This window comes from Mustela erminea, chromosome 10 (genome assembly GCF_009829155.1).
Source record: "Mustela erminea isolate mMusErm1 chromosome 10, mMusErm1.Pri, whole genome shotgun sequence".
Taxonomy (NCBI): Eukaryota; Metazoa; Chordata; class Mammalia; order Carnivora; family Mustelidae; genus Mustela; species Mustela erminea.
Window position 1 is genome coordinate 47179399 of NC_045623.1, and position 21934 is coordinate 47201332.

At 37.6% G+C, this 21934-nt stretch overlaps 1 protein-coding gene across 6 annotated transcripts in view; it reads left to right on the forward strand.

Annotated features, from left to right (window-relative positions):
* SLC44A5 (solute carrier family 44 member 5) overlaps positions 1–21934 on the forward strand; it is a 419902-nt gene that overhangs the window by 233809 nt on the left and 164159 nt on the right. For all 6 annotated transcript variants that reach the window (XR_004276315.1, XM_032302977.1, XM_032302974.1 and 3 more), the window contains one exon: positions 1451–1499. Coding sequence is in view for 5 of the 6 variants with exons in the window: in XM_032302977.1 (XP_032158868.1) it covers positions 1451–1499 (49 nt within the window). In the remaining variant the exon portion in view is untranslated. The remainder of the gene's footprint in view (positions 1–1450; positions 1500–21934) is intronic.

Genomic DNA, 21934 nt, shown 5'->3' on the forward strand with positions numbered 1-21934 from the left:
CTTGTTGAAGACAGAGACTGTTTCAGTAGTCTTGTATCCCCTGCAGTGTATATTTTAATGCAGAACACATAACAGGTGATCAATAAATAGTTAGTGAATTTAACAGAATTCTAGTTTCATCCACCCAAAGTGTTTCTCTTTTCCCTCTTGTTCTATTCTAATCTTTCATAATCTCACTCCTTGAATGAGACCCTCTTGACTGTTCTAGTCCTTGATGAAACCGACTTTCTCAGAACTCTTGTAACACTTAAGGCAGATAACCACACAATTGAGTTCTTGATTAATTGTTTCCTTTGGTATATTCACTGTTCATATGTTACAACACAGGACCTGGTAAATAAAGATTCTCAAGAAGTATTTGTTGAATGACTCAAATGTTGATCTTGTCCCACCAATTAAGGTCTCCAAGATGCTGGTGCTCTTGGCATATCATAGGTTCTTTATAAATATTCACTGACTCTTAGATTTCTGTTCCATGTGTGCCCTTATCTTTCTGTTGTCTTTTCGTCAGCCTGTGATTACACCAAAGAGACCTCTGAGTCCTCAGAACACATGTCCCCATTTTCAGGCAGAGTTGGATTCCTGACACATGGGGATTTTTGCCAGTCCCTTTTGAAATGCTCTGTTTAGTTTCAGGATGAGTCCTTCTCACAGGGACAAATCCCTAGAGGAAGTGGTGGGAATGCTTAGGTTGGGAAAGAAGCATCAGGGATTTGGGATTGCAAAATACAGGTCACTGACCAGAGACGATTTTACAGAACTTAGTGTCCTGGGTCTCATTACACAATGCATGTCATGGGAAAAGGCCATTCTGTGTGTACTTTGTCCTGTTTAAAAACAGGGATAGCATATCATATTCATGATGCAGTAATAAATGACATCTCCCCAGATGGCATGAAGCCTGCCAATAGGATCTTCAAAAACTCAATTAAAAATAATATTTATATAATATAATAATGACTGATATATACCATATAGCCAGTGTGGCAGACCCAACTAATACTTCAACTTCTTGAAGGAAAGCCTTATCTACTGAGAAAAAGGGGAGAACTAAATAAGCAGGCATCTCTATTATACTGTGCATCTTGTGAGCACTCAGCAATACTTGGTGATGGCAGATGGTAGAATGGCTTTGCAGAGCAGAAGGGCTGCAAGTTTTGTTACCCTGAATGGAATCTATAATATTTCCACATAGAACAGTGGGAGATATGTGTATGCTATGCATAGACTATGGTCCTTAAATCTTCCCAGTCTTGCTTCTTATCGGAGAGAGGGAAAGGACTGGCAGATGTAGCCAAGGCATAATTGATGTTTCCCTGGACCAAAGGATGAATTCAACAGTGTGCTGGACAGTAGCCAAGATGTAGATTTTTCTTTATTCATATTTCATATATATTTATTTGCAATTTCATTGGCATACATGCTTAAAAAGTCTTTGTTTTAAATGCAGGTAACCCAAGGACATTTGATCCTAACTTCAAGGGGCCTATTGCCAAAAGGTAAGCAATTCTTTTCCTTGAAATATATTTTTTAACAAACACAGAATGTTTAGTTTTGGTACCATTTTCTGGTCACTGGAAAATTGTATCTGCTCTGAAGGGGAAATGACTTATTTTTAGCCAAAATTTCACCTTATTTATGTAGAGAAAATATGGAAAATAAATATTTCCATGACTCATGAATATCCTTTCCTATTCAGGAACTGAAACGTATTCAATTATTAGACCAAAGAGTTTGTACTGCTTAAAAAGAGAAGCTTAAAAATGTTCTACAAGACATAATCACTCTGTAGAGGAGCAAGCACATTGAAGCCATTGTTTTGTTCACCTGTTTACTCTATGTTTCACCACTGCAATGCAGAGTTGCTATGCCAACTTCTTCCACACCAGGTATTTCTGCTACCCAGTTTCCAAAAGCAGAAAGCTTTTTTAGAGACCGTCATTCACCACTGCATCATGTAAGCTTCAGATATTTTAGAATGCTCTGGGGAAATAGGTACTTATCTCAACTGGTGCTTCTCTCTAAGTTGTGTGGCATGTAAAAACTATTCAGTAGTTCACAGGTCTCTTTTATTATTACTTTCACCCTCTATTCCCAGGCTTCCTGCTAATCAGGAAGGGGTTTGCAGGGTAGAATAGGTAAAAATGAGGAGAAAATCATGCTGTTGGTAGCTGGGTTTTGCTTAGCTTTGACTTTGATTTCTGGTACTTGTATGTCATAATAAACTGCTAGATGAAATAATAATCAGCATGCTTGTTTGCTCTTGCCAACCATCAGCATGTAGATTAGCATTTACTGTTACATGCCTGCAATATCCCAGCTCTAAACAAATACGCGTTCAGTATTTTGCAGAATTAGTATTCTAATTCTGCAAAAAGCCAAGTTGGTTGTTTGGGATTATTTATTTGAAGGTGTACCAGTGCTGCCTTTAGATTAAGTCTGAAATCTCTCATTCTTTCCGTGATAACACCATGGGTACATTCTGTTGTCTGGTATACAAACAGCCCCATTCAGTGTGTAGGTTACTTTTACTGCATTTGCATTGATTTTACAATAACTAATTTGTGAGAATTGAATCTAGCTTATTGGCCCTAAGGGACCTCTAGATAGAATTGGATTCAACAGTAGTAGTAGTTGTAGCAATAATAATAATAATAATAGTAATAATAACATGATGCCACATTTGGACAGACAAAATACAGATTAGAGGTGTGCCTTTTGTAGCCATAGAGAAGAAGGCAAAGTTACGCCTGGCTGGCTTTAGGTGTGGGGATGAAGTTGAGATCTGACTTTAGTTATTTAGAGTTTAATGATGGAAGCAGGTAATCCAGGTAAAGTCTAAACTACTGTGATAATTACTATGAAGAAGGTAATTTATTTTTTTACTAAGGGATGATTTAGGCACCACAGAGGCCTTCAAAGGTGAAAGGGTCATTATTTGGGCATACCTCCCCCATTCTTAAATCCAAGACCAGGGGAAAGTGTTGTAAAACCACAGGGGCTTAACTCTAGGAAGACACAGTTAACCCATTTGTAACTTTTCTATAATGCCCTTCCTGGGAAAGTAATTGGGGTGTTTTATGAGCAAATGAGAAAGCCCAGATTCTTTACATTACCTCGGGCAGCAGGGCCAGCTTTAATAATGCCTTTTGCTTACAGATACCACTTCCCCTCATAGAGATCCGCATTATTATCAGATATTCAGGCCAGCCTTTCCAGCATTCTTTCCTTGTCAGTCGACCCTGTTCTGTACACCTGTCTCCGTTCACAAGGATATCATTTGTACCTAGTGATCACCCAACTGTAGTTATTTCTAGGAGAGGTGAAGGAGTGATGGTAGGGCCATGGGAGATATTAACTCAGTTTCTCATTTGTTCCCATCTACTAAGAATTGGACCTATGGGAACCAATGACCCGTAAGATTGATCCTCTCCACCGAAGGGTGATTTTGATAGTTTAAGTTGTTTTTCCAGTTCCTTTTGAAAAGTCGTTATCCGCTCAGGCTTTGTCTCCTATATTCAACAGATTTTTTTTATAAAGTTTTTTTTTTAAACATTGGATTGAGATTATGAGCTTGGTAAAATGAAGTGGTAGTGAAATGAATGCAAATAGAAAATAAAGAAATAAGCCTCTTTTTAAGATGCTACATGAGAAATTCCATGTGTGATTTAGAACCAAGAAAAAATTTTTATTTAATGGAGAATTAGTTTACTTTCTTCTGTTAGATAAGGAGAACTGTGTAATCCACTATATTTCTCCTTTTGTACTGAATAAGCTGATAAACTTAATTTCAATGCCAGCAACTACATTAGTCTTTGAGTCAAGAATTTATTTTTGGGAGTTTGAATTTCTATTTCTATTTTAATAACTGTTGCACCCAGGTGTTTTAAGTCATTTCATTTAAGTTTTCTTTTTTTCTGGAAAGAGGCAGCATATAGGTAGACAGGTAAATATAAATAAAAGGCCTACATATTCCATAATTGCCTTTTCCCTTTATACAAAAAACAGATGAAGGACATATGACTGATACTCATCAAATTGTAGGTTTCACAATGCTGAAAATAACTATTATTATGAAGGGTAGAAAATCTGTCTGAAATGTAATAAAATGCCTTTATTTCTACCTAAACCATTAGGAAGATGTGACAAATCCACTATCATTTAAGGAGTTCAAGAAGAGAAAGAAACAGGGTTCATTAGGGATGTGGTAGAGAGGATTCACTCACACAAAAGAGCTGGACTAAATGACCTCTAAGTCCTTTCCAACCTTGAAATTTCACGACTGATTCAATTAATGCCAAAGCATAGAAGGAAGAATCCAGCTTCTGGCCTAAGTGATAAACATGTAAAGTACTGTACTGATATCCTCTTGTGAATTCTGAAGTGCCATTATCAAGTACACATCTCAAGTTATTGTGAGAATATAATGCTTTCTCTTAAATTTATGCAGTTCTCATTGGCTACTTGTTGAAATAATTGGTGTGCTTTTTTGGTTATACCAATTATAACATCATTATTTTTATTTCCTTCCATTTCCTTTCATCTTTGGAGACTATTTTAAAGTTTTCAAAGGGAGTGCTGTGGATATAGGCTTTTTATTTCAAAATATTTTACAAGTCAAAATGGCTTGTAACTTCCTCTCTTCCCTCACGTTCTCTCCAGTAGTGGTTTATTCTCTAACACTCTCCTCACACTGATTTTGTGAAGGTTACCAATGATTTCCATCTTTCCAGGTGGTTTCTTTTGTTTTAACCTTGCAGCAATATTTGACAAAGGTGACCATTCTATTTTTTGAAACATTCTTTTCTCTTGTTTTTTTTTGACCTCATACTCACCTGAAGCTTCTTTTACCTTATTGGCCTCTACTTCTCAGTTTTCTCAATCTTGGCTTGATCTCCAAATGTTGGAATGACATAAAACTTGGTCCTTGGCCATCTACTCTTCTCCTTCTCTAGTCTATTTTTAGACTAAGCCAATAACTCTAAGTATTATTTGTATGTCATTGACTCCTAAGCTTGTATTGTTACCAATGACTCTTCCATTGACCTGGGTATTTCTGGATTTCTCTGCCTACTTGACATGTCTCTTTGAATTCTTAGTACTTACTCACACTTAATGTGGCCCAACCAAGCTCTTGATTCCTACTCTCACCCCAAGTTCTAAACCTGCCCCCATCAGTTTTCTCCATTTCAGAAAATAATACCAATATCCATTAGGTTACGGATCCTTGGTTTCTTTCTTTCTTTCTTTTTTTTTTTTTTTTTTTCATCTCCCACATTCGCTCCATTAGGAAGTCTTACTGGCTTTAGCTCTACAATATATCTCCAGGCCAATGGCTTCTCCACCTTTCCCGCTACCACCTTCATCCATGTCTCTATACATCCTGACTATACTTTTGCACTGGACACTAGAATGGTCTTCCTTTTTACACTCCTGCTTTTCTTAAACCCATTATCCACACAAGACCCTGAGTGAACTTTCAAATCATAGATGAAATTATGCAGCTCTTCTACTTACATATTTTCAGTAGCTTCCCATAGCACTTTGATAAGATCTCAAACTTACTGGGCCTTATATGAGTGCCCTTTGTGTAATTCACTGATTTTTTTCTCTACCACTTGTTCTCTCTTTATCCTCTCATTGTAGCTGTACTTGGATTCTCTGAAAGTTTTGAACATTCTGAACTTACATCCATCTTGGAGACTTTGTGATTGTTATTCCTCTACCTGAAATGTTTTGCCCCCAGACCTTTATATGGCTGGCTGCCTCTTATCATCCCTCTCCTAACTGCCATTGCCTAAGAGGTCTTAATGACACTCTCCCCCCCAACCTTTTTTTTTTTTAAATATTTTATTTATTTATTTGACAGACAGAGATCACAAGTCAGCAGAGAGGCAGGCAGAGAGAGAGAGGAGGAAACAGGCTCCCCACTGAGCAGAGAGTCCGATGCGGGGCTCGATCCCAGGACTCTGGGATCATGACCTGAGCTGAAGGCAGAAGCTTTAACCCACTGAGCCACCCAGGCGCCCCCCCGACCTTTTTTTAGTAGCTTCAACTTTTTATTTAAATTCTAGTTAATGAACATAGTCACTCTCTGTGACATCACTTAGTTGTATTTACTTTATAATATTGATCACTACTGAAAAACTCCTTTAGTCCTTTCTTTGCTTACATAGTTAATGCCTAGTCTAAAATATCAGGTCAATGAAAAGCAAGAACCTTGTCTGTTTTGTTGATCATTCTATCCCCTGGATTTAGAAAGTCCCTGACACATATGTATTTGTTGTACAACTAAGTGAACTATTACCCTAGCTTCAAAATGTGCTGGAGATGTGCTGGGAAGGATGGAAGCTAGTTGGAATAAAAGCAGGGTACCATTTAGAAGACTTATTTCAGTAATCCAACTGAGAAATGATTAAAACATGGACTAAGGCAGTGGCCCTGGGAGAGAAGTTTAAGAGCTAATGATAAAGCAAAGCCTTTAAGGCTTTTGTATTGACTGTATGTTGGGGGTAGAAGAAAGAATTTAGCATGACTGGGCCTGATGGTCAGATGGGCTGTGGTTATGATTACCAAATCAGGGAACACAGGAGGAGAAGAAGGATGGTTACGAAGGGTAGAGAAAACCGTAAGTAAGTTTAGATTTAGAAGTGTTGAATTTGGGATTCCTGTGGCATACCCAGGGAGGAATATTTAGTACAAAGTCAGGAATATACTTCTGAGGCTCTTTGAAATATTGATATATTTCTTTTAACTAAAAAAGTATGTAAATAAAGAGGAAAATTTTAAAGAATATTAAAGTGTAATAAAAAACTTTAGGGGTCTGCGTATGCCTGAGTGGCTCAAAGCATCTGCCTTTGGCTCATGTCATGATCCCAGGGTCCTGAGATCAAGGCCCACATCGGGCTCTCTGCTCAGTGGGGAGCCTCCTTCTCCCTCTTCCACTCCGCCTGCTTGTGCTCTCTCTCTCTGTCAAATAAATAGATGAAATAGTAAAATAAATAAATAAATAAAACCTTAAAAAAAATAGTAAGTTTTCTCTTTTGAGAAATACTCCCTGGTCATCTCTAGAGTATACTGTATGTACTTTCTTGGTGCTCTCAGAATACTCTGTGTACTTATAATACTGTATTGTAAATAGTTGTTTTCTTGGCTTATTCTTCAATTAAACCATGGGTTCTGCTAAGTAGTAAAAGTTTTGATCCTGTTGCACCCTCTATTCACATTTCACCAGTGAGTTCCCACTGCTAAACATTAATTCCCATGCCTAATATATATTCACATCCCTACACAAATTTATCTTACTATATCTGCCTAAACTACTTTTCCTCCCTATGCTCTGTCTGTCTGTCTCTTGCTCTGTCTCTTTCTCTGTGGAGTTTCTAAACCCTTGAATGAACTTTCTGTTTAATCAAACCAGTCCTGTATACTTCTGCAGGGCCTGAAAATTTATTATATCAGTGCCCTAGAATTACAACTCAGGGATGATAACTGGCACTAACAAAGTCACAAGAGACTGATGTATAACACCAGAATACCAATGCAGTAATTTACATTAAGAAATTATGATGAGCAGACCTGGTGTTCATGTTGGCCTGACCAGCACATTGCTCCCTTTAGGCAAACTGCATGAGAAACCTAATTATTAAAAGGTTGCTTGATGAGTGTATAGTTCGAACAAGGGAATTGCATGAGTAGAATATCTAATGGCATCAGGGGCTGGCTGCCTATGGTGTCTCTCAATGGAGTGGGATCCTTACATGAGTTTGATTTGGTGCTCTAACCTTGAGTGTGCTTGAAGGGCAGAGCTGTTTGATCATTATTTGCAATTCTCTTTAGATATGTTAATAAAGTCAATAAGTTTAAAATCAGGCTTGCTGGACTAGGAGGCTTATAATATCATAGAACTGATTATGTACATTTCTGCTTTAATTTTGTGTTGATTTCTTAGTTTAACTCTTGGAAAGCAGCATTATTTTGTGTACTCTCAAGTTTTGGGGAAACACTTTACTGTTACATAAAGTGATAGTGTTCCTTGCTTAATGGCCCTGCTCAGGAACCACCCCTTCTGACCCCAGTCTCAGTGTATCTTCCCTCCACTGAAATCCTGCAGCTTTTGGTGTGAATGATATTCAGTACATTCTACTTGTGATTGCTTTTTAACTTCTGTACTCGTGTTTTATTTTGTCATTTGACCTATAACTCCCTTGAAGGATGGAGATCTGCATTCAGTGTATATGTGAGTAATTAATGACAAGGGCTGTCTTTCCACCACCCCCAATAATACCACTAGCTAGAGCATCTGCTCCTTTGATGACATTCTGATTTTAAAGAATGGGGTTATTTCTTTCATGGCTGTGCTTATAAATGTTAATATTCTTCTAATCTGCACCTTTCAGATTTTTCCATTAAACAATAAATAAAATCAACAAAGTCCATCCCCATGTCCTGAGAAGATAATATATGACCTTTATCATAGGCTACTAACTGTAGCAATTTGGACTTTATTTTTTCAGACTTGGACCCACAGGTCAAGCAAATGGTCATAACATTTTAATGGCTTTGCTCTAACATAAAATGAATGAGATAAACAGAATAAACTGAGCTTTTTATACTGGGACCTATAAATCTTTGACCTGCCTTGACCTGGAATACTTGGATCTGCACTGCATACAGTGTCATGCCCTCTGTGGACACTTCATAAAAACTAACTGAATTGAAAATTGGTCTGAGGTATATTCCAAAAGCCCTAGTAATACAAGTAGCTCAGAGAACTCTGATGCTATTTCCTTATTAGCTGAGAGTTGAATTTAGGAATTTGAACTCCCATATCATACCACTGTCATCTGAAAATGGTATAGAATTTGGATAGCTTCTCAGCAAGAGTTTTAAATATGACTTTAAAGTCCTAGAGTTAAAACCTATTAGTAAAGGTTTACTTATATATGGTGACTGTTTTGTCTCAAATATGATAGTGCTATGGCGACCCTGCAGCCTCTTGTGTTTTTCCATAGGTTCTATGTCACTCTGCTTCCTCCTCAGCCTCATTTACCTTTATTAATTGAACAAATATTTTTAATACATGTAACTCTGTGATAAGAATTATGCTAGTTGGTAATAACACAAAAATAAGATGTCTTTGTCCTCAAGGAATTAGATAATAGAAGAAACAGGCAACTGAAAAAAACTTTATGGTTCAATGTAGGAAGTACAAGTGGTGGGAAAAAACGACCTCTTAGCTGTGGAAGTCTTATGTGGCTGCTGTTCCAAAGACTAGTATTGATTTATTTTCATTCAACAAATATTTATTGGTCATCTGATATTTGCCCAAAATCTTATAGGCATTAAATACATAATGATAAGCAAGATAGATACAGCACCTGTGTTTTTGGAAGAGGGAAGAGACAGGGCAGACAACATCTGAAAAATGAACTGACAGTATTACAAAGTGAAAACTATGAGAAAGAAAACAAAACAGTATGATGTGATAATGCATAGCTGAGGATGGGGGTGGGCTCTCATTTAGACTTTGTGGCCGCAGTAGACCTCTTTATAGAGCTGACAATTGAAATGAGACTTGAGTGGTAAGGAGGCATTAGCTATACAAAGATTGAGGACATGGCACTTCAGACAGAGGAATAGAAAAACATTAAGTCTTTAAAGCAGGAATAAGCTTCTGTGTTCAAAGAGCAGAATGAAGGCTGGTGTGACTGCAGTATGATGGAAAGGAGATGGGGTTGGCAGTGGGTTGGTAGGTGACTCCCGCAAGCACATTACAGCTTGTGTGTATAAGTGTGATGCAGAGCCATTGGTAGGTTTTAGGGGAATGAGTTAATCTAATACATGTTCTTAAAACTCATTTTACTGCTGTGTAGAGAATGATTTTTAAGAGTCCAAAAGCAGCAGCAAGGAGATCCATAGGAAGTCTTTGCAGTCATCTAAGTGGAGGAGTCAGACTTAGACTAGGGTGGTGGTAGTGGCGATGGATAGATGTGAATACATTCAATATATTTTTTGGTAGTAGAGATGACAGTACTTACTAGTGTGAGATGAGAGAAAGAAGTCAAGGAAAACTGCTAGATTTGTAAGTTGAACAACTAGGTGGATGATAATTCTCTATATGAAGAATGGAAATAGTAAGGGAGGAACAAGTTTGCTATCATAGGACTTCTATTTTGCTGTGTTATGTTTAAGTTGTAGAGTAGTAGATATTCTTGTGATGATGCTATAAATGAGCCTGTAGCTCAGTGAAGAATAAGGTGAGGGCTAGCCATTGAGAATTGGTGGGGGGCAGTTATTGGTGTAGATTTAATATTTTAAGCCAAGTGTCTGGATTATATCACTTAGGAGGGTGAAGAAGAGACCTAGGGATAAACTCTGAACTTGACCACTTTTGAGGGGGGTCAGTCAGAGGTAGAGGAGCCAGCAAAGGAGACAGAAAAGGCACCCATGGGTTAGCAGAAAAGCAAGGAGTTTGCAACTTTTTAGAAGCTGAAAGTGGTGATACAAGAAGAGATGGATGGGTGGATAGATGGATGGATGGATGGATGGATGTGATCAACTGTGTTGATTGCTTTGGGAGATCAAGCAAGATAAAACTAAGAAGCGACTATTGGATTTGGCAATACAAAAGTTATTAGTGACCTCATCCGCTCAATCTCAGTGATGTAGTGGGCACTTAAGCCTGATAGGGAGAGTTAATTAAAGAATATGAGGTGAAAACCTGGAGGTTCCCACTAGAAACAACTCTTTCAATAAGTTTTATTGGAGGATGAGGGGTATCTGGGATCAAAGTAGAGTTTCTAAAGATAGAGGATACTAGAACATGGTAGTGTATGGTGCTAGAGATGATCCAGGGCGCTATTGATGCAAAAGAAAGGGGAAATTATAGAAACAAAGTTCTGAAGATGAAATCCAGAATGTGACTGGAGAGTGGGCTTTGGTAGGAAGAGAGATACCTAATCCATATAGCAAGATGGTAAACTGGGGATTAGGTGTCAATAGTTTTGATGATGGAAAGAGGGAGATTCTTATTTCTTGCTTTTAATTTCTCAATGAAATTGAGAAAGACAAGGATGGGCTGTTGGTGGTAGTAGAGGTGGTAGCAGGCCCATGTGTGTGAGGGCTGAGAGGAGAATGTACGAAGCAAACATTTTGGAAAGTGAAGAGGTGAACATGATATATTATTAATCCAGAATACATATATTTTGCATTTCCCATATAGAGTTTATTATTCTAGTTTTACAAAAATTTAAGGGAACCCAAAATTTGGTCATTGTTCTAATGGAGCATAATGATTTTTAGACACATGTTAGATACCTAAATTCTGTGAACAAAAATATCCTTGGGGCACCTGGGTGGCTCAGGCGACTAAGTGACTGACTCCTGGTTTTGGCTCAGGTCATGATCTCAGGGTTGTGAGATCAAGCCTCGCATCGTGCTCTGTTCTCAATGTGGAGTCTGCTTGAGATTCTCTCCCTCTCTCTCTGCCCCTTCCCCCTCACACACTCTCTCTCTCTCTCTTTTTTTTTTTTTTTTTAAAGATTTTATTTATTTATTTGACAGAGAGAGATTACAAGTAGGCAGAGAGGCAGAGAGAGAGAGGAGGAAGCAGGCTCCCTGCTGAGCAGAGAGCCCGATGCGGGACTCGATCCCAGGACCCTGAGATCATGACCTGAGCCGAAGGCAGCGGCTTAACCCACTGAGCCACCCAGGCGCCCTCTCTCTCTCTCTCTTAAATAAGTAAATAAAATTTTTTTTTAAAGATTTTTATTTATTTATTTGAGAGAGAGACAGTGAGAGAGCATGAGCGAGGAGAAGGTAAGAGGGAGAAGCAGACTCCCCGTGGAGCTGGGAGCCTGATGTGGGACTCGATCCCGGGACTCCGGATCATGACCTGAGCTGAAGGAAGTTGTCCAACCAACTGAGCCACCCAGGCATCCCGTAAATAAAATCTTAAAAACAAAAAAGAAGATCCTGAGGTAGCTGGAATTGAACACCAGTACCTTAGGGGTACTTCACATACTAGGAATGTCTTGAATAACATTTTGAACAAAGAATCATGTTATTAAAGGAGGCTTCTTTTATGTGATGGCTTAAAGACAGGATAAGCATGTTCCATACCAGGCAGATGTGCTTAGTTAGTGTGGAAAGCAGGAGATATATATATCACATAGCTGAAAAATAGAGAAGATCAGCATATGTATGAAATATTGGAGATGAAATATCAGCAGCACTTTTTTTTTTAGTTATAATGGGGAAGATCATGCATTAGTCTTTTCTTTCATTCATAACTCTTATCTGTTATGTACTGTGGGCATTCAGAAATGAATAAGACATAGACTATGCTCTCAAAAAACTTAAACTACTAACTTCAATATAAAAAATTACTGACTTGATTCACAGATATACAGGCATAATTCAGGGGGATAGAGTAAAATGAGTGAAATGAATAATTATTCCCAATTGGAAGGATGAAAAAATGTTTCTTGAAGGTATCATTTGAGCTGGACCTCGGAAGAGGAGAACGATTTTGATAGAAAATGAAGAACAGAATCAGACTCATGGAGGCCTATGTTGCAGATTAGGTTCTCCGGAAACAGATGGTGAGCTGGATTTGGGGTGCAAGCTCCTTATTAGGGGTCAACACCAGTGTAAAGGAGGGTGGAAAGTGGGAATGCACAGAGCAAGATGTCAAACTGTGACCACAAGGCCTCAGCCCACCCAGCAGGGAGCTTTGGAGTGAGTACTGTCCCTCCCAGGAGTCTGGAGTAACTCTGAAATGGCCACATCTTTATGAGCCCACTTGGCTCAGTCCCTGGTTTGTCAGCTATCTTGGGAGGGCATGACCTCGTGTGAAATGGTTGAGGCAGACTGTGAAGGTCCTGGCACATAAAGGCTGTTTATGACCACACTTTCCCCAACCAGGCAGTAAGTCCTTCTTGAAGGGAACCCAGGTGGTGCATCTCCATGGGGACCACAGAATGTGAGGGCATGGTGTGTCCGATGGTGTTGCAGAGGGGCTGGAACAAACACTCGTGCAAAACCTGCTTTGGGAATGAAGCTGAACAGCTTGTTTGGAATTATGGAGAAATTTAAAGGGCACCATGAAGATTTAGGACTCCCTTTCCTTCGGGGCTTTGTTAAGGAAGTTATGTAGGACTATGTGATCATTTAATGCTCTGCTTTCAGGCGAGAACCCCGCGTAGTGAAGCTAGGGCAGCAGCACCTCTTAGAAATAAGAGCTGCCACAGAACACAGCTGCTTAATGAATTTGTATGTTGGGGGGAGAGAGACAGACTACATATTGTGTCTATTTCCATCTGGTCTCTTATTCTTGGATAATAGTATCTTTGATGTTTCATTCACCACAGACATTTGACTCTTCACCTTTACTATGACTACTAAAACGTTTCTCATAGACCCATAGTTTCTTTTCTTGGAGAAGCTAATGCTTGTTTTTATTACTCTACACCTGTATACCACACACCATATTATTATATCCCTGTGTCAGAAGAGTTTATTACCACATGCTTTTCAAATATTGTTGTATTCAGGCTGTTTTGCAACTGAATGAATTTGTTTTTCATTTGTTCTTCACCATTTTAACACTTACAGTTTGAATTCTTTTGGCAGGACAATGGGAAGAGAAACTTTTTTTTTTTCTGTTTAAAAATTGGACGTACTTTGTGTCCATTTAGAGCAGGAGACATGTGAGTGGGCACAGTGGGGAAGCCAATAGGGCTGAAGGCAACAAACAGTTTCTAAAGGCTTGGGCACGGGACTGTGGGACTCACTCCGTGACTGTGAAATGAAACCTCTGGAGGCAATCCTAGTAATAGCATATCATTATGGAATTTCTGAGTCATTCAGACACCAGCAGTGTGGAGCCAGGTTCCTGAGTCTTAATAGAACAAAAAATACTGGTTCTATACTCCAAAAATACTCCAGAAAACCCAGGAGTAGAAAGAGCATTATCAGGAGACAGAAAGGAAAGGCCTACTAGAATTTTCTCCACTCACTAACAGCTGACCTTAATTGCTTTTCTTAATGTAATGACTATGCAGCAGTTTGACTTGAAGGTTATTTTCCAGTTAGATCTGTGAGGAAAAATTAGTGAAGTATTATCAAACTTTATTTAGGTATGGGTATTTAATTTAAATCTCTTCCAAATTGTACATTAGGCTTTTTTTTAGATGATTTTTTTGCTTGGTTGTTTAAGTAAGGAATTATTAAATAAATGTGAGTTAAGCAGTACTTGAAATGCCTTTCTATTTTGGTAATGAAACTGTCACTCAGGCACAGCCCTTCACTTGATATGAGCTTGTCCAAATCCTATATATAGCCTCTCAGAGAAACAAAATAAGACAACAACAGCTTTTTACTGTTAATGTTATAAACCCAAATGGACAAAGTGACAACAAACCTCACAGCTGTGTATTTTAAAAGTCAGGACATGATAAAATAAAGCTAAAACTTCCCAACACATGTCATATTGTCATTTTGATTTAAGTTACTTGTTGGACATTTATCCAAGATGTCACCGTGTTTCATGATTTACAAGTATAGATACCACTTTATGTGCTCTAGACTTTAGAATTCAGATCATTCTACATTTATTTCAAGCTGGAAGTCTCCTATTTATTTGTTGAAATATCTTCAAGAATTAATTCCTTCATGTTGGTAAAGTTGTGGTCCTGTGAAATAGTATTTATCTTATGTTTTTTGGTAATCTGTCATCTATTCTTCATGGGAAGTTTTCTGTCAGAAATGTAAAAAAAAAAAAAAGGCTCAATGTCAAAAACTAAAAGAAAAGTGTTTGCTCAAAATTTAAAGTAAAAAAATTCACACTAGAGTTGATGGTCTCCATGTGCCTTATTCTTAATGTTTCCCTCCTAAAAACATTCCATGGTAATGTGCATTTACATTTTATAGGTCCCTCTTGGGCCCTGCGGTAAGGATGGAGGAAGTGTGGAAGGCGCTGTTAGTTTACATTTGTGCATTTGATATCACAACTTGTTTTTTAGATTTAGGAAACTAAAGTTACAACCACATAATCCAACTTCTTCATAGGCATTATCCATAATTTAATTTAATTTTGTTCAATAAGAGAGGGAATGGAACTCCTTCTCTTCCTTTCTGGAAGAGGTTTGATTTCCCATCCCACTGCCCTCACCTTCCTCCCTAAAACTCTGGCTTTGATATGTATGCATTATGTTTGTGCTGAATTTATAAATTTATTTAACATTCTTGGTTCCCTAACTATGTTATTATAGTTTTGGTGAGCTATTTATTGACTCTGTGATCTGTTCTGGATTAGTAGACCATGTCTACATCTCTAACCTGATATGCTGTCTGTATCATTTACGATTCCATGAGGGAGTTAAAACTAACACACATAAATCTTAGCAGGTTGTTAAGTGCTAAACCATGATGATGATTGTAAGGGCAATAGAATTTTCAGTTATAACAGAAAGAGCTCAGTCAAGTGATAAAGATCAGAATTAATGTACAAGAGAGCTTTTGAACTGAACCTGGAAAGGTGGATTGGATCAGTATTTTGGTGGGGGGGGGAAGGACGAAGGATTCCAAGTTTAAAAAAAAAAAAAATCTATAAAGGCAAGAAGTCTTCACTCAGCATTTGGGATACAATCCTAACCATAGGGCTTCATCTCTAGTAGATATCCTCAAGTCCAGTTTGCATTAGGAGCGCAGCCCAGTTACTGAAATTTACTTGACTTGTTCCCTCTTTGAACTGGACTGGTTTTTTCCTTGGATTGGTCATATTGACTAATTGACTTGATATTGAGTAGATACAGTCTCAGCATCTTTAATGAGGAGCACAGTATTTTTCTCTTAATATCTCTAACTTTTATTGCCCGAATATACTAAAATATGAGGAGCCCTTTAGCTACAATCTTAGGGTTTGAGAGTTCAGTTTTAATTCCCTTAAAAATCAGAAGCTGGTATGACCAATGCTGAATTGTTTATACCCCTGAAAATATGCAGAGTAAAATAAGAATTTGTTATTTCCTAGTTGGAACAGCCATAGAAAGTATTTTGTTTTAAGGAATTTATTCATTTATTTAAGTAGGTAATACATGTGGGTAAACGTTTCAAACAGTACAGAAAAGGCATAGAGTCCCTAGCACCTCAGAATCTTGTCTCAGAGACAACAAATACTATCAATGACTTGTGTAGCCTTTCAAATAAATGTATGTATGTAAAAGTATATATTTGTATGTGTATATATATATATATACACACACACATATATATATGTACATATATATCTTGTATTTCCCTTTTTTCATATAAAAAATAATAGCATGCTATAATAGCTTTCCCTACTGTTTATTTTTTTTCCTACTGTTTTTAACCTAACACTACACCTGGGAAATCAATTCATCAGTACATACTGAAGTCATAGGAGTTGGAAGAGAGGTCTTGAAAGAAATGTATTAGATTCTTAAAATTTTATTATTATCCATACTATTTCAAGAAATAACTTCCGCAGTACTCTTCTTTGTCTTCTAGTCACATATAAAAGCCAAATCCACATGTTTCTTGTCTAACTCTTAGCCCTAGTTACTCCCTGGAAGTTGCTCTCTTATTTGTGTTCTCTACATCTTTTATACATTATACATACTCCATTTGGACCCTGGTCATATTGAGGGTTTTTTGTTTGCCTTTTTAAAGTCTGTTTTTATCTGTGAACAGATTGTGAGTGACTTGAAGCTTTTCTTTTTAAGGCAAAGGAAACAAGCGAAAATGAACTTTTGGGACTTCATCAAAATATCTCTGGATCCTTATTCCTAGTATAGAGTCTGGTATATAATAGGTGCTCAATACATGTTTGCCTGATTTTTAAAAAATATGAGGCCCTTAATGTTCACTGTTAATAGAGTCCATATTTTTGTTTTCTTGCTGTAATCCTTTGGCATTGTTTTGAAATACTTAGTTCTCCAGTGATAACTACTTTTCTTGTTTGTTTATTCTCTATAGAGCAGGAAAAGATTATGGGTGAAAAATAAAACAAAGAAATCACCTGCAAATATTTATACATCTTTTATGAACTTTTATGAGAAAAATAGATGATCCTCCCGTTTTGTGTTACAGATTGCTGAGGAAAAGCTGATGTGGCTAAAACAAATATACACCCTCCAGCTTGGAGTAATTACCCATAGATGTGTTTGCATATATACACTTCTTGAACCTACTCTGTGATGTATGCACATACTTGTGTAATGCTCACAAAGATGCTTCATGTCATTACTTTGAAAATCGTCATGTTCAGCTTAGTCAAGCAAAAGTGCTTTAATAGCATCTTAGGTTTTGTTGCCATGCTCTGAGACTACAGAACTGTATTTTCATTCATATAGCACTATGTGCCACTCATTTATATCATCCTCTGTTGCTTGCAATATACAATAGAATGTTTGATGTAAATGCAAATAGTTGAAAGAATTATTTTGTATTTGTTCATGGTACGGAGCTTATGGGTCTGCTGTAACTATCCTTACTCAGAGAAGGAGCATTTTTCTTCACATTGCTTCGAAGATCATTTAAGACTCATCTTTAAACTGCCTCATTATGTCTTTCAGAAATACAGTTCTCATATAACAACTAATCAGGAAATTCGGAGTATTTGAAATATGTTAAGAAAAACAGATGTTTTCTATTTAAAGTACTGCAGATGATTGTTATTTCTTTTCCTCGTAAAAAAAAAAAAAAAAAAACCACGTTCATATCCACTAAATAAATGTATTGTCTTTAAGTGTGCGTCTTCTGTGTCACAGTGGTGGGAAGTCTACACTGCTAGAGTTACAAATGGACCTGTTCTGCTAATGTTCTGCTTAACTATTCATTTTGCACAATAGGAAAGCTTGGGCTGGGAAAACATCAGTAAATTTCATTCCTCTTAGCCTGACATGAGAAATAGACAATGCTAATGGCAGTTGTTGGCTGGTTGCTTTGAAATATGCTGAATGATTCAATAGGCATTTTTTTTTTTTTACCCAAAATAAACTTAGCTGATTTTTTTTAAACTTATTTATTTATTTATTTATTTAGAGCAGGAGCAGGGAAGGGGGTGAGCACGTGAGCCAGAAGAGGGACAGAGGGAGAGGGAGAGAGGGAATCCCAAGCAGGCTTCCCACTGGGTGTAGAGTCCGACGTGGGGCTTAGTCTCATGACCCTGAGATCATGAACTGAGCTGCAATCCAGAGTCAGATGCTTAACTGACTGAGCCACCCAGGCACCTCTAAACTTAGCTGATTTTGTGGAAAGACTAAATCTTACAGATAAACATCTTACAGATGTTAAAAGGTTAAGCAATAGAGTAAGAGCAGGAAGAATTAGCCAGATGTATTTAATTATCCATTGAATTTAACTATAGAATTTAAAAGATATAGTATCCTTCAATACTTTTTTAAAAATATTTTATTTATTTATTTGACAGACAGAGATCACAAGTAGGCAGAGGAGGCAGGCAGAGAGAGGGGAGAAGCAGGCTCCCCCCTGAGCAGAGAGCCCAATGCGGAGCTTTATCCCACGACCCTGGAATCATGACCTGAGCCAAAGGCAGAGGCTTTAACCCACTGAGCCACCCAGGTGCCCCTTTTAATACTTTTTTAAGAAAGATTTTATTTATTTATTTGACAGAGAGAAACATAGCGAGAAAGAGAACAGAAGCAGGGCGAGTAGGAGAGGGAGAAGCGGGTTTCCTGCTGAGCAGGGAGCCCGATGCTGGGCTCTATCCCAGGACCCCAAGATCATAACCTGAGCTGAAAGCAGTTAATTAATGGGCCACTCAGGTGCCCCTCCTTTAATACTTTTGTTGAAACAGAATCATTATTATCCATTTACTTTTAAAACAATTTGAAAGCTTATTTAGTTCAGCCTTCTGTTTTGGGGTGGGAAACAAAAGCCTGGATGAATGGAAAATCTTAATTAACCAAGATTACCTGATGACTTGATGGCAAAGGTGGGGTTTGATTCCAGGTCTCCAGGTTATGAGTCTGGAGTTCTTTCCTCTGCATATCTCTGAAGTCATTTTTCAGTAAGTCTGTCACTTTTCATTTCATGGCAGCATTTTGTTTTTTGTTTGTTTTCTGTTTTGTTGTTGTTGTTGTTGAGTGGAAAAGCAAGCTGAGAGTAAGAGGAAAACTGCATCTATGCAATGGATGGAGGAAGAGGAAGGAATTTAAACTAGATGGCAGAAGAGAGGAAATTTGGAGAGCAAAAATGCCCACTGGGGAGTATTTTCTTTTTTCTGACATATTGCATACAGTGTGTGGCCTCTTATGGGGCCCACCATGAACTTCTCAACGAACTTCTATTCTTTAACTCATTGGAGAGCTGGATTCATTTTGATGGATGTGATTGAAGTGCTGAGGGTACCCTCGGGGTGGATGGGGTCAAGAGCCCAGCTTGTCACTGGGAGGACTGCCTTACATATTTATTTCTGGGATTATTTGACTGCATCTCTTTTGAAAACTATGAGCACGACAAGAGTGAGCCATGGGTCTGTCTGTTCACTTTTGCATCTTCAGTACTAAGTATGTTGCCTGGTTAGATGTAAATAGCATGTGCACAGTAAGTTTGTTGGAATCTATTAGAACTCAAATATAATAAGGTGATTCCTTCTTCATGATGGCTATATATCAGACACTTGATCCCCAGGAGAATTTAATCTCAGGACAACTCCCCAAGGTTTTTATTTCTATCTACCACTTACAGATTAGGAGCTGAGATTTAGGGAGAGCAAATCACTATCCAACAGCATACAACTCATTAGTGCCAAAGCTGGTATATCCAGAAAGTGGTAGGCTATCTGGCATCAAAAGTCAGTCTTTCATCATGCTCTTCTAAATAGTCTTGGTCTTCAAAATCCTACAGACAGGGCCTTACTAAAAATAGGATATAAGGATCATGATTTCACTAGGAGATAAAAGATTTTATTGCTTTTCAAAGAAACTATGAAGAGGATAGCAACTCAACCTAACAGACTTTCTGTACTGCCCAGTAAGAATAATTTTTTTCTGCAACAGCTGAAATTTACTTCATAGGGTAGCTCATGGCTGCAACATATTTTGCTTTATTGAAGCAATTAATCAGACTAGGAAGATTGTTCTAAGTCCAGAATTTCCTCAGAAATACCCCAAATTTCTTATTTTTTCTTGTTGCTGAATACTTCTGGAGTCCTAAGAATAATCTCCCAATTACTGAGTGATTTCTCAATTACTTTATCTAGAAGAATTAAGTAATATTTGGTGAAGAGATACTGGTGAGTAATAGAGAGCTACTTTGGGATTGCTCTAGAGATCACCTGATGAAATGAGATTTAAAAAAAAGAGTGGGCAAGTAATATAAATTTATTACTTCTGGCTATAAGAAATATTGGATGTTATTATAAAAACACTCAATTAAAAATCAATCTTTAAAGCAGTACAGTAAGTAGTTATATTATGGAGACCACAAATGAGAAATTTGGAATTAAATTTCCTGTGGAATATCACCAATAAATGAAAAAACTTTGTATCTCAGACGTCTTAGAGGAGAAGGTGTTGTGTGGTCTGGACAACTAGACTGTATGACTAAGAAATCCAGTGATGACAAAGATGTGGATATTAAAGATGAATCAAATAATTTTTTGGTGAAATTTGTTTATTTATTTATTTTTAAAAGATTTTATTTATTTGACAGAGAGACACACAGTGATAGAGGGAACACAAGCAGGAAGAGTGGGAGAGGGAGAAGCAGTCTTCCTGCTGAGCCTGGAGCCTGATGCAGGACTCGATCTCGGGACCCTGGGATCATGACCTGAGCCAAAGGCAGACACTTAACGACTGAGCCATCCAGGCACCTCTTTTTTGGGAAAATTTAAAAAGAAAAAGTCACTAATACCTAGTTAGTATATCATTTATATTTATTTAATGTATGATTTTACATATGCATGTGTGAATAAACTTATAAATCAAATACATAAGTGGATCTTTATCTATTTCATTATATTTTGATTGATCCCTCCCCCCATCTTTGTTACTTTCTTCATTTTTTAAGATTTTATTCATTTATGAGAGAGAACGCAATAGGAAAACCAGAGGGAGAGGGACAAGCAGACTCTGTGCTGAACCTGGAGCCTGAGGTGGGGTTGATCTCACAACCCTAAGATCATGACCTGAGCTGAAACCAAGAGTCAGAGGTTTAACTGACTAAGCCACCCAGGCTCCCCCCACCCCCCATTTTTAATCTTCTCACTGGGAAGATAGGAACTTGTCACACATTTGGGGCTGTAATTTTAGGAGTTTTTTTTTTTTTTTCTAATTTATTTGAGAGAGAGAGCACAAGCAGGGGGAGTAGCAGAGGGAGAAGCAGGCTTCCTACTGAGCAAGGAACCTGATGTGGGGCTCTATCCCAGGACTCTGGGATCATGACCCGAGCCAAAGGCAGTCCCTTAACCAACTGAGTCACCCAGGCACCCAATATTGGTTATATAGTATTGGTTCTCTCTGGCTTTTTCCCTTCAAATAACCCAATTATAAAATTAGTATTTGTAGAGAGATAGGATTTGTTAGTTCTTAGGATGATGCAATGGAAAATAGTAAACTTGTTGAGAATGGAGCATGCATTCACTAGAGACAAAATACCAACAAATAAAGGAAAGTGGCCCTTTTTTAAAATTAAAATTGAGATATCTGTAATTATATATAGATAGAAATTTCTGAGAAATAAGTGCTTTATTCTGATGTCATAAATAAATAAATAATTATCTCATTATAATATGATACTAAATTCCAATTTGTATTTTCTCTTACATATTTATGATAGAAAATTCATATTTCTTTGCTTTTTGCCTTTGATAGCAATACAACAATGACAAATAAGCATACTCACTTAGAATCCCAGCCCGATTTTCTGAAACAAGGTCATG